Source organism: Haliotis cracherodii, unplaced genomic scaffold (genome assembly GCF_022045235.1).
Source record: "Haliotis cracherodii isolate W230 unplaced genomic scaffold, xgHalCrac1.p SCAF_7, whole genome shotgun sequence".
NCBI classification, from domain to species: Eukaryota; Metazoa; Mollusca; class Gastropoda; order Lepetellida; family Haliotidae; genus Haliotis; species Haliotis cracherodii.
Genome location: NW_027266330.1, coordinates 58,237,361 through 58,251,582, shown reverse-complemented (window position 1 = coordinate 58,251,582; position 14,222 = coordinate 58,237,361). Strand labels below are relative to the sequence as shown.

At 39.6% G+C, this 14,222-nt stretch overlaps 1 protein-coding gene across 4 annotated transcripts in view; it reads left to right on the top strand.

The window, feature by feature from the left end:
• LOC139447261 (FERM, ARHGEF and pleckstrin domain-containing protein 2-like) overlaps positions 1-14,222 on the top strand; it is a 152,641-nt gene that overhangs the window by 108,412 nt on the left and 30,007 nt on the right. For 3 of the 4 annotated variants that reach the window (XM_071228532.1, XM_071228531.1, XM_071228527.1), the window contains one exon: positions 3,464-7,518. In XM_071228532.1, the coding sequence (XP_071084633.1) occupies positions 3,464-6,512 (3,049 nt within the window). In that variant the 3' untranslated portion in view covers positions 6,513-7,518. Of the gene's footprint in view, positions 1-3,463; positions 7,519-14,222 lie in introns of those variants that run through there. The other variant, XM_071228533.1, reaches the window with a different exon arrangement.

Sequence of the window (14,222 nt, the reverse complement as noted above, 5' to 3'; positions counted from 1 at the left end):
ATCGATGGTTATGATGTCAATCACTGGATTGTCTGGTCCAGACTGGATTATTTACAGACGGCCGTCATATAGCTGGAATATTGCTGAATGCGGCATTAAACAATAAACAAACGTGGAAATTTTCTGGGCAGATTCTGGGTCAGAATGGGTTCACAACACCCGATGCTTGTCAAACGAGCTAAGGGTAAAATGAGGATTGGTGTTCAATATGCTAGCTGTCACACCCTGGTGTTCAATATGCCAGTTATTGCATCCTTGGAGTTCAATATGCCAGTTATTGCATCCTTGGTGTTTGATATGCTAGCTGTCAAACCCTGGTGTTAAATATGCCAGCCGCCACACCCTTGTGTTCAATATGCCAGTTATTGCATCTTTGTTGTTAAATATGCCAGCTGTCACACCCTGGTGTTAAATATGCTAGCTGTCACACCCTGGTGTTCAGTATGCCAGTTATTGCATCCTTGGGGTTAAATATGCCAGCTGTCACACCCTGGTGTTGAATATGCCAGTTATTTGCATCCTTTGGTGTTCAATATGCCAGTTATTGCATCCTTTGTGTTACATATGCTAGCTGTCAAACCCTGGTGTTAAATATGCCAGCCGCCACACCCGTGTGTTCAATATGCCAGTTATTGCATCTTTGTTGTTAAATATGCCAGCTGTCACACCCTGGTGTTAAATATGCCAGCTGTCACACCCTGGTGTTCAGTATGCCAGTTATTGCATCCTTGGTGTTAAATATGCCAGCTGTCACACCCTGGTGTTCAATATGCCAGTTATAGCATTCTTGGTGCTCAATATGCCAGCTGTCACACCCTGGTGTTAAATATGCTAGCTGTCACACCCTGGTGTTCAGTATGCCAGTTATTGCATCCTTGGTGTTAAATATGCCAGCTGTCACACCCTGGTGTTCAATATGCTAGCTGTCACACACTGGTGTTAAATATGCCAGCTGTCACACCCTGGTGTTTGATATGCCAGTTATTGCATCCTTGGTGCTAAATATGCTAGCTGTCACACCCTGGTGTCCCATATGCCAGTTATTGCATCATTGGTGTTAAATATGACAGCTGTCACACCCTGGTGTTAAATATGCTGGTTGTCACACCCTAGTGTCAAATATGCCAGCTGTCACACCCTGGTGATCAATTTGCAAGTTATTGCATCCTTGGTGTTAAATATGCCAGCTGTCACACCCTGGTGTTAAATATGCCAGTTATTGCAACCCTGGTGTTAAATATGCTAGCTGTCACACCCTGGTGTTAAATATGGCAGTTAGTGCATCCTTGGTGTTAAATATGCTAGCTGTCACACCCTGGTGTATAATATGCCAGTTATTGCAACCCTGGTGCTCAATATGCCAGCTGTCACACCTTGGTGTTAAATATGCTAGCTGTTAAATATGCTAGCTGTTATTGCATCCTTGCTGTTAAATATGCCAGGTGTCACATCCTGGTGTCAAATATGCCAGCTGTCACACCTTGGTGTTCAATTTGCCAGTTATTGCATCCTTGGTGTTAAATATGCCAGCTGTCACGCCCTGGTGTTCAATATGCCAGTTATTGCAATCCTAGTGTTCAATATGCCAGCTGTCACACCCTGGTGTTGAATATGCCAGTTATTGCATCCTTGGTGTTAAATATGCTAGCTGTCACACCCTGGTGTAAAATATGCCAGTTATTCCGTCTTTGGTGCTCAATATGCCAGCTGTCACACCCTGGTGTTAAATATGCCAGCTGTCACATCTGGATGTTAAATATGCCAGTTATTGCAACCCTGGTGTTAAATATGCTAGTTGTCACACCCCTGTGTTCAATATGCCAGTTATTGCATCCTTGGTGTTCAATATGCTAGCTGTCACAGCCACACACAGGCAGTATTGATGTCTCTAGTATTGAAGAGCTGCGTGGTCATTGTGTTACATCATGCATGTTTGTTTGGCCAGTCAATATTGCCATAAGGCGCTCTAAGGAATAGGTCGTCAGCAACCCATGCTTGCCGTAAAGGCGATTATGCTTGTTGTAAGAGGCAAGTAACGGGATTGTGTGGTCAGGCTCATTGACTTGGTTGATCCCAATTGTGAAGATCGATGCCCATGATGTCAATCACTAGATTGCCTGGTCCAGACTCGATTGTTGACAGACCGCCGTCATATAGCTGGAATATTGCTAAGCATGGCGTTAAACATCAAACAAAACAAACCAAATCAATCAAAATCAATACAATATGACTGAACCAGCCATTTATTTGAATACCAGCTAAGATGGGTCATCTTTGATTCTCCATTGTATGATAACACTGTAAAGTGATGTCCCCATCTCTGTTTGTCTTACTGATAGCTCCTCTTTCCATTTGTGTTATTATAAACAACAAAATGATTCTGTAAATGATAACCCTGAAGAGACCTGGGTAAGAATTGGTTCCATTTCTGCATTGCTGGGGGCAGGGTGGCCCAGTTGCCTCCCTTAGGCATGCCAGGAAACTATGATTGTGAGTTCCAGTCCCAGATATGTGATTGTTTGTAGGTTTGTCAGCACCATACCCCTGCTTACTGGTTTCACGAAAGTGGTGAACATCACAGACCTGCATCACTCCATTGCTTGTTTTTAGAGCTGAATTATTGGACCAAAGTTTGGTGCCTCAGTTGATTTCGTGGCCCAAACTCAATTCGGCACAGTCTGCCTTGATAAAGCTTGATTACTGCTGGCTCAGCGAGCACCAGGGCTCCAGATAATTTCTTTAGCCATTGAGTAACGTGGGTCACATGTTGCATAAACTCACATCAATATAATTGGGATGAAGCGCCTTGTGTGGGCATTATTTACAGTAGACTACAGTATATATGTGATGCCTGCATTTGAAAAAAATATAGAACTGTAAAAAAATACATTACAAGTTGAAAGGATACGTTGGAAAATTATTTACCCAAAGTATTGGTGTTTTATATCTTTACACAAATAACTCAAAATTATTTGCATAATTTATTCAAATAACCAGGTTATCTGGAGTTCGGGTTCACTCGCTGACTCTAAAACTAATATAAGCAAGATAAACACCAGAAAGCTACACGAGAGTCCTATTTCCCCAGTTATTGGGATATCAAATTGAGTAAGCTCAAATTATCTCAAGGGTATAGGAAGGTGGGGAGGCTGTATTTTTATTGTGATGACGAGGAATGGTTATTACAGGAAGGGTACTAATTATGTCGATTATGGTAAATTAACGTAATGCTTATAATAACTTACGTATGTATTCTTTTTAACCAAAATATTAACCATAGAAAATATTAACTGTGAAAATGTGGTTATTTTTTTAGCAAGGAGGACAAATACTTAGTGACGGCTTTTTGTTGATTTTGTGAAAAATGACAAAAGTTAGAAATATGGAATAGGATCACATTTGCTCGGGGGAAGTTCAGGTCATACAGTATACGAAACTGAATCAAATTTGGTTATTTTTTCAGGTCGGCAAGTGGTCGGATCTCGAGCCGGAGCACCAGCGTGACACCAAAGATTACACTGAAGACTAATACCCACAATTCCTCAGACCTCCACAACAGCACAGCTTCCAGTGGCTCCCACACCCTCGACATCACGCAGGACAACCACGTCAGCCCTATGAGTCGTGTGGAGACTGCCGAGGTCCACAGCGACAGCTCCATGTCCGGGAGCCGCTCGCTCGGCTCCCCGAAACTGGAACACATCCCTGTTGGGGAGGCAACAGCGGCAGCCATGATGCGGAAGGAGGACAGTGTTGATTCCAGGACAGAAGCCGATGATAGAGGTGCAGATTCAGATCTCGATAAGTTGAAACAAAATATAATTATTAATAATATTGCCATGCAAAATGAACCATCAGCCAATCAAAATGCAAATGACAATGATGATAACACATCCCAGGACTCGTATCACCTTGAAGGGGAGGAGAGGGTGGGGAAGGGGAGAGAACCAGGGGGTAAATCGGTAACATTTTCTCCCGAAGATAGTCCCAAGTTGAAGAGTGTTAATGACACAAATGTAATAAACAATGCATCTGCTTCAGAGAAATCTACTAACCATATAGACAGACTTGCTGAGAGTCAGGCAGCTGATAGGCCAGATCTAGCTAAACTAAACACTACTAACCTGTACCCTAAGGTGAATGGGGAGATCCCACCCAGTGCATGTATAACAGCTAGTGTGTATGGTAGAGAGGCTGAATCTCCTCAAGGGGAGGGAAGGAAGGATGTTATTGGTGATAATATTGTAAGTGCGTCTCTGAAACCTGATGTGGACAGTTTCACTGACAAGAGGAAATATTCTGCTGATACTGATCTCATCGTGGATATTCCATACACCCTTCATCGACGGTTAAAGGGGGAGTCCGAGAACAAAGAAGAGACTGCATTCTTCAAATCCCCAGAAGGTGCCTCAACGAAAGAGTCTCGACCAAGGGACAAGAGTCCAGGTCGGCCGCCAACTGATTCCGAACCACTCCAAGCTGTGGATATTCCTCTGTCACCTCCTCTCAAACATAATACTATAGGAAAGTCCTCCTCGTTGGAAAGGTCCCCTTCAACCTTACGGAGGTTCGAGCTCGTCAGTTGTCACAAACTGCCATCAAGGACCAGCTATTCCTCGGTGGATGACACCACGAGTCCTTCCTTTGAAAAGGAGATCCTCAAACAGCTCGAGGACAAAATGCAAGATGATGAAACCGTGCCAAAAGCTGATGAGCAATGCAAAACTGACATTATTGGTGAAGGGGCACCTGTTCCTTTGCCAAAGGCAGTGCCAGAAACGAGTGTAGCTGAGGCTGTCAATGGCCAAACCAGTGTAGCTGAGGCTGTAAATGTCAAAACCAGTGTAGCTGAGCCTGTAAATGGCAAAACCAGTGTAGCTGAGCCTGTAAATGGCAAAACCAATGCATCTGAGTCTGTAAATGGAAGACATAGTGTTGAAAAGTGTGAGATGACAAGTATTGTGTCTTCTAAACCTGCCAGTGATAAGTCAGTTTCAGAATCAGGTGCTTATGTGTCTGTGGAGGTGCGGAAACCACAGGCGGTCGGAGCACCCCTAGGTAAACCTGCTAAACCGCCCAGAGAGAAACGCCCAGAAGTAGCACCGGACCCCAAGAGAGCCTCATCATCGTCCACATCATCCGAGTCGTCAGCTATATCTTCCACAAAAGAACCTGCTCACATAGCAATAGACTCCAAGATCTCAGTCCCAGCCAGCCAAACCCTTGACAGTAAGTCGCCAATGCCAGCTCCACCAAGTCCTGTCCTCAAGGATGCATCGCCAACATCTTCTGAAGAATCTTCTAACATCAACACATTTGGGGTTCCAAGGACTGCTGCTTTTGGAACAGATGGTCCCTGCATGACAGAAAATCCTCAACAGTTTGTGTTAGATGGAGAAAAGGATCCCTGGTTTGCCGTGAAACCTGAATTAAAATCTACGCACATGGTAGCTCCCAATCCACAGGAAGAACAGAAGGAGAGATTGAAGGTGGACAGTTCTGGGAATCCGTTAATCTTCGACCTGCCGTCTCCTGCAGCAGCTTTTATATATAGTGATGAGGACAGTCCGCCATCAAAGAAGGAAGACACATCAGCAGCCTTGACCTTCTCAACATTTAGACCAGAACCTGGAAGCGATGGTCAGTTAGATCCGTCATACATTCGTGAGAAGAAGGAACCGATTGACTCAATGAAGCGGAGGTCATTGAACAGGGTTGAAGAAGAGGAAGAAATGACAGCCGAAGCAATCACTGCCGTAACAGCAGAACCGAAACCCGAACCTAAGCGTGTCAGTTTCCATGAAGATGTTGACATTGGTCAAAGTTTCCATAGCGACGTGAGCATGATGGTGATGAGAAGCCCCGTGGACGATCGTGACGACTCCAGTTTTGGAGGAAGTTGTCATGGAGAAGGTTTGGACTCGGGCGATATCTTGGATACGCTAGAGAACATGTGCAGCCATGGGTCAGAGAGTGACATGACATACAGCGGAAGCTCTGGAAGTGAGAGTGACACGGAATCTGATATGGATGACACCATGGCAAAGGAAATCTATGCGCAGTATGCAGCTACCAAGTGCCTCGCGGAGTCGGGCAAGGACATGACAATAGACTCGGGGGTCGGGGAACTCAGTGAAGGCACGACGCATACCAGAGAAGTCTCGCCTCTCGAGTCACTAGAGCACCTCGACACCATGGATGGTAGTTTTGTTGCAGATAAGGACGATGATTTTAAGTTTCCTCCACCTCCTCCAGAGCTGCAAGAACCTAGTGATAATTCATCCTCATCTGCCGAAATTGAGATGCATCCACATCGTCAAAAACGCTACAGCATCGACCCGTTAGCCACACTTGAACGCCCTGACATCGCCGACATTGAATACACGACGAGCGAGAGTGAGAGTGACTTTGAGGAGGCACCTCCTGCGAAGAAGCCACCACCTCCCCCTGTTGCTGCCAAACCGAAGCCGGAGTTCATCAAGGAGAAGTTCGGGAACGAGAGTCAGACCTGAAGTCAGCTCTAATTAATTGTACATTATCTTTTTATGACAAGTTGATGATTTATTTCTGTGAGAAAAATCAATATTTTGAAAAATTCATCCCACTTTTTGAATACAAAGTGTCATGCTTTCTTTATTAGAAAGGGAGATAAATCATGTAACATCATTGAAGGATTATATTTATGGAATTTCTTCATGTTTGAAATAATATCACAATGTAAAAAAGTAATTCTGCTGTCCAGTATATCCAGTGTAGACTTCTATCTTTTGATACTAACCGTCTGAGTTATTCTTGTATCAAACATTTCCAGTTTAGCATTGGATTATTTCTTCATACTTTTCTGTGTTCTAATCAAGGGAATTAGTCAGACGTGTTCAAATTTTGTTTAACCATTGTAACAGATCTTGATTGAAGACGTTGGGCTGGTGGCATGTAAATTGGTATGAATAATAAGGTTAGCATAAAAAGCTTATTTGTCAAGTTAGATCAATGAATTTTTATAAAGTTACAAATGAATATTTTGTTGTTGCATACAAAATACAGAAATTTTTTGTGTGTCTTTTTTTATATTATAAATATATATATATTGATCAGTAGGACAGCTAATGGTATTTCTATCAGATCTATGGGCATCAAGATGGATTATCCATATTTAACATGTTTATCATCCTGCTCCAAGAATTCCTGGAAATAAACGAAAATCAATTCTCATGGAATTGCTAAACTATGTGTCCAAGTAGGTCTGATTTGAACCATGATAGAATATTGCTGCCTGTGTAAGCACACTGGGAGTGTTTTTATATCACTGTCTGTTAAAACCTTCAGTTCACCTAAAAACAGAGCATTCCATAATGAATTGGTCACAACACTACCGTCAATCCTCAAATAAAAATGTGAAAAAAATTTAGGGTATTTTGTAAAAATATGTTGCTGTTTCACAAAAAGATCTTAACATGCTTAACGCTAAGATAAAAATAATTCCCATTCTTTAACATTGATGTAAGACAGAGCAGTGTTGAGATGATCGTAACTCCAATACTGACATAGTGCTAAGGTGATCGTATCTCCCTTACATTAACTCCTAGGACAGTCGTAGCACTAGGACGATCGTAACTCCCTTACATTAACTTAGGACAGAGCAGTGTTGAGATGATCGTAACTCCAATACTGTCATAGTGCTAAGATGATCGTATCTCCCTTACATTAATACTGTCCTAAGACAGTCGTAGCACTAGGATGATCGTAACTCCCTTACATTAACTTAGGACAGAGCAGTGTTGAGATGATCGTAACTCCAATACTGTCATAGTGCTAAGACGATCATATCTCCCTAACATTAACATTGACCTATGACAGTCGTAGCACCAGGATGATCGTAAGTAGAGTAGTGCAAGATGATACTAACTCACATACTTTAACATTGATCAGCACTAAGATCACTTTATGGAAGATTTTAGGCTTCAGACTGGGGATTGATGGTAGTCCTTTTATCCTTTTTGTGAGAGCTGAAGATCAGTAGCATACTCCTGGCATAATATGTTGGAAGCAGTCAAAGATAGGGATGGCAGCTCCCATTTGCGTATGTCCTTTTTGATATAGTGTTAAGATTATGCTTTCAGCATCATGGCAATTGCCTCTGAAAATCTGTAAAACCAAACAACAATTGGTGTGGATTTGCAACTTTCATAAAAAGGCCACAGTTTTAGTTGCCATGTGTTACATAGAGAGATTCAAACCTGAAGGTCTTCCGAGATCAAATATGTCACGAGTTAATAAAAGTTAAAACTATCCTCAGGGGCACGGGTGGCCCAGTCGTCTAAGGCACCGCGAATCACAGTGCAGGGTTGCATCCCTTGGGCACATAGAACCCTATGATTGTGGGTCCGGTTTGCCCTGATTATGTTTCGAGGTTTGTCAGCACCATACCCATGCTCGTGGGTTTCACTGAAGTGGTAAACTTCAGAGACCTGCATCACTTTGGGCTTTCTTCCCACATTAAGCTGACATGCTGTGATATAACTGTAATACTGTTAAAAGCGGCGTTATACCCAACTCACTCACTCCTTTTATAAACGAGGCTTGATATATTAGCGCTTTGAAGACATGAGGTGAGATTCGATATATCATCCAAAATCATTCTTCCAACTTTTTTAGTTTGTAAACAGTAATAATAACCAGGGTCTTGAGTGTAAAAAGTACAGCTAGGTTCAGAGCTGAGAGATTAGTGATGTCATTTGATTGTGACGTCATGGAAACCGGTGACATCACAATGGTCTGAAGCATTGTGATGCAGTGTTACCATGGATGTCTCCTGGATGTTTAGGATGATAAATATGTTGATTATGTTAACTCCCACTATACAGGAGACAAGAGCTTTATCTTGAAATAACACTGGGTTGATGGTATTATAATACCTAGTATGGCATATAGCTTAAAATCTCGCATAGGTCAGTATTGCCTTCAAAGTATTCCAGAGATTTTGCTACCTAATACTTACTTACAGCCAAATACCTGCCTATATACCTACAGCCAAATATCTACCTATATACTTACAGCCAAATACCAACCTATATACTTACTAACCAACAACGATCCTGTCATTGGTTCTTGTAGGAGAACAAACTCACACCCCGAACTCTCGAGACGAAGAAACACCATATCTCTAGGCCTTATTTCTTTTTAGTTGGTTCCTAAGACCGACCGACAAAAAAAACCTGACATTAGGGGGGAAAAATATTGTTACTTTTGACCCAAAACAAATTGAGCCAAATTTGTTTAACAATTAGGTACAGCAGAAAATAGTGATTTTATCACCAGTGTTCATAAGAAATGGTGAATAATATTTAAAAATCTTTATTCTAAGAAATATGCAATCAATTATCTTTCTTAATGTTGCCATGGTAAAACATTTTTACTTTTCTTTCATTTTAGCAGTACTGTTTGAAGTTGAAGTAATTTTTGTTTCAAATTGAACCACTTGCACTGAATTTTAGGCCAATTGTTTTGTGAACCAACTATAAAAAACTGAATAGGCTCTATCAGTGTAACCCTCTTTATCCAGAGCCCCTATAGGTATAACTAACTATCCAGATAGTACAGTAACCTTACACCCTTCTGCAGTCTGGATAAGTGAGTCTAAATGAGCAATTTCGTGAAGTGAGATCTTCAGTTTTCAAAAACATTGTCCTGAGGGAGTGATTTTTTTATACCTGAAGTCTGGATAAGGGGATCTCGCTGTACAACAAAATTACAAATTATTAAGATCTTATTCCTCAACTAAGTGGAAGTACAAATAGGTCTCCACATTTCAATTTACAGCATTTTTTGTAATAAAACTTCATTCAGTGTCATTTCTTGAAAGAGAAGCACATCATTGGTAAGGCCTGTCTCTAAACAGTCAATAACGTGGTTTAGCTAACACTCACTAAACATTGAACAGACCAGGGGTGGTGGGGTAGCCTTGTGGTTAAAACGTTTGCTCGTCATACCAAAGAGCCGGGTTCGATTCCCCACATGGGTACAATGTGTGAAGCCCATTTCTGGTGTCCCCTGCTGTGATATTGCTGGAACATTGCTAAAAGCGGCGTAAAACCATACTCACTCACTGAACAGATGTTCTCAGCTTGTTGGGTCAGTGATTGGCTATTCAATGGTGTGTCCCCTGGTCATGCCAGAATTGTGGGTTCGAATCCCGCTTCGCTTGGTCTGTCAGCACCATACCCATGCTTCTGGGTTTCACTGAAGTGGTAAACGTCTGAGACCTACATCACTTCAGGCTTTCCTCCCACATTAAGCTGACACGCCATGATATAACTAATACTGTTAAAAGCGGCGTTAAACCCAACTCACTCACTCTCTCAGATGTCATACAAGACTACAGTGAGTTTCAGGGTGTGACTGTAACATATTTCCCATGTAGTTTATTGACTAACTATAACTGGAATATTTTCTTAGTAAGAAAAAATACCATTCTCTTGCAGCAAAATAAATTAAATTTGTTTTAAAGTTTCATCAATTTTCATTCAATGAAGGCTGTAAATAATATAATTGCTTGTAACCAGGATTATATGTATATTTTGAATACTGGACTACTATACCATAAACCACAATTTAATAGAAAAAAAACAAAAAACTATAAAATTACCACATGCTTTCTTGTTTGTTTGGCATTGAGCTTTTGTTTTTTATTTCTTTGTCTGTGTTATATTATCTGGCATTATTTGTAATCGGCATGGCTACTAGTTCCATATCCTCTTGTTTGCTCTTGAAGTTTATTTCCATGGCAAAATAGACATTCATTATTTAGTTTTATGGTGAATTGCTTAAATCTCTATGTTTTTAGTAATCTGTGATATCGTGAAATTTACAATGGACCTAACTGCTTACATCCCACAAACCCAGGTCATCATAAGTCCCCTATTCAAGAGTTCAAATATTTTATTTTATTTCATTTATTCAAAGCTAATATTTTATAATATTTATAAAATTGTTGGGGGATTGGGTTAATTTTTATTCCTTCATTATTAAAATTTGGACAAAGAGCAACAGTAGGTGACAAGATCCCATTGCTTGTAGATGTGTGTAGATATTACAACGCTAATTTGGATCCCTGGGACTTCAAAACATATTTTCAGTCATACTAGTTTTATTTATATTTGTTTGTTGATTCGGAAATTTCTGAGAGGGCTCCTAATGCAGACATTTTGTGTCTATTCCTTCATAGTTGTGATTCTTTGATTGTTTATTAACTTTTGAATCCTGTTGGTGGAATTGGTCGAATTTTGTCTTTCACTTAATATTGATGACGTCCATGTTTATTAGTAGTTGTAACCCCATTAGTGTTCATTTAGATCCATTTTCGTACATCACGTAGAACATTCTGGTTAGTCAGCATTGTTGTTGTTGTTTTATGTTATGAGAGTTGCCTGCCCTTGTTTTAGGATAAGGCGCCATTTGATTGGATGTTCATTGGAGAGGAAACAATTGATTGGTCAAGAGAAGATTTTACTTCCCACTAGCGTGAGGATTTGTTTGATTTGCTTGAAATATATATGTTTGCAGACAATATCGCTGTTCTTTCTTTTCTGAATCTTTCTCAGCTACAGGCATTGTTGATTATCAGTGACTAGGAGAATAGTATTTATATATAACTAGTTGAATTGTTTGATAGGCATTACCTAGAAGTTGACGGATGACATGTAACTAGTTGTTAAGAATGTAGTGTTTCTGAAGAGCCACAGTGGCCTTTAAGTTATTTCAATAAGATGTGCTCAGTTTTTTGACAGAAAATTAGGATGACTCGTAATTGGTTTATTGGCCTAATGTATTCAGTATATTTGATGTGATTAGATGGATTCAAGGTCACTGTACTTTCCTTATGACTAGTTCTGTCTTGATGAGGTGCTTGGTACTCTGATGGCCTTCTTCTGCTTGTGCAATATATGCAGCCTAGACCAGCATCTTTGTTGCTTTGTAAGCTTAATGAGAATATTTCCTAAGTGATCGCTTGAACCAATTTCTGCGTTGGATCATCTGTACTGCGAAGTTTGATCCTGGTGTTGATTGATTTATTCAGTTGTAATATTTTAATGGTGTATTGTATTGATAGGCAACAATATATTCCAGCTTGAAAATCAGTTCATAAATTGAAAACCTTTTCCCTTTTCGTGTAGAATCAATCCACGTTGCTATGCAGGTATAATTAGTAATAATGGTTTGGGGAGCAATAATATGTTATAATAACTATGTAATTCATGATCATCACAACATCATCAAATGAAGTCTTTGATAGGCATTAAGAAGTTGGAAGATCATGCATACATGACGTTTTTTTATGGATAGCAACTTCTTTTACGTTGTGACAAAGAATAAAAGAAGTTGCTTTTTTATTTTTAAAAATTGTCATGTATCCATAATGTCATCAATATCCTATAGGGACGTTTCCCGGTGTCTCAAGGCTGGCATGGATAGCGGTTTAAGAGTTGTGTCCCTTAGATGTCCCAGGAACCACTGATCTTGGGTTTTAAGTGTCTGATTTACCCTGATTATGATCTTAGTCTGTTGGAAACATCCCTGTATTTGTGGTTTTACCAAGTGGGCGACATCCGTCATCGGTTCTCCTACAGTGAGTTGACATGCCATGATATAACGAAAATACAGTTCAAGATAGCGCCAAACCCAACTCACTCACTTAAAGTTATTGGTGTATCATGGTATATAATGAGTGTATTCCGCCATCCAAGGCATGCATCATATAAACTATAATATTGTCCTCACTCACAGTGGAATCTTATTCATGAAATCCATCGGGCCATAGAGGCTTCATGTCTGAAAGACAACTGTTTCTTAATTTGTTGAAGAACATAGAGTAAGTATGCCCAACATACTTAAAGTGATAGAAGCTGCCAACCTTTTGGGGACATGGTTATGTTATAGAATATCTTATTTGAAGCATTCATGACTTCCTTTTTAAACATGACTTCCTTTTTAAAGAGAGTTTATTCATTTATGGAGAATCTCACCTTCCTGTGTGCAAATATTTTTTGTAGTCGATGTTAGATTATTTTTTTAGTACATCATTCCATGAGTAGCCCCGAGGTAAATATTTTCAGACCAAACACGCTACTTAAAGCTGACCAGGCGAGCTTCTATACTGGGAGAGAATTATAATTATGATTGTTAGTGTGACTATTATCTTTAGTTTTTCTAAAAGGTTACATTGTCATTGAACTTGAGATAATATATGAAATTACATCGTTCATGTGACTGTGTTATGATCGAGATGAGTATGTTATTTACTGTTTACAGAGAAATATTTTTCCTTCCTGGTAACTATATGTAAACTTTAAATCTTTTAAGCTAATTTAAAATACATTGATCACATATATTTCAATTTTTGTATCAATCAAGGAAAAAAAACTCTTTCATTTTCTGCGAGATTTGAGGTCTCTACTCCCAAGTTGGAAAGAAAAAATATTTAATTTTTGCATAAGGTGATTGTGACAGAAAAACTGTTATGCCATGTCGGGTGTAAAGAAATAGTTTGATATAAGTAAATAGTTCAATATAAGTAAATATACATCTTAATCGATAGGAAACAGTATCATTGATTAAATCTTTGTTGAAGCAACAAGGCACATGACATGGTTTATTTTAAAGACTTCATTAAATGGTATATTTTCTTAAAATTTATCATTAACAGAAAGTCAACAAAAATTTCCCTGAATGTACAACTTACTGTGTTTTTTGTCTAAATTTGAAATAGACCTCTTGATCCTCAATTTTTGGGCAAACAATTTTTAGTCAATGTAGGTAATTCAGTTGTGAAAAAGCAACCAAATCACCACTAAATAGTGTTTATGATTTGAAAAATTATAAATATTTATAAATTTGTTGTGGCCTACCGGTAAGATAAGAAGACATACTGTAGCGGTATATATGGTTGTCATGGTTACTGGTGGTGGTACTCTGTCAATGAGCATCATATTCCTAGTGCTTTCATTTCCTTTGTGTTTTGGATGAAGATGACAATATATTTACCAGATGGAGAAAGTGTGATTAACGGCCAATCCAAGATATTGCAGTGTCGCTTTGTTCTTCTGCAAACAGTAAATAGCATAATGTTGTTTGTTATGTGTTATTTTCTATTCATAGTTTAAGAAACTATTTGTTAGACTTGAAAATTGCAATAATATGGATATGTACAGAAAGCCCCCATTGTC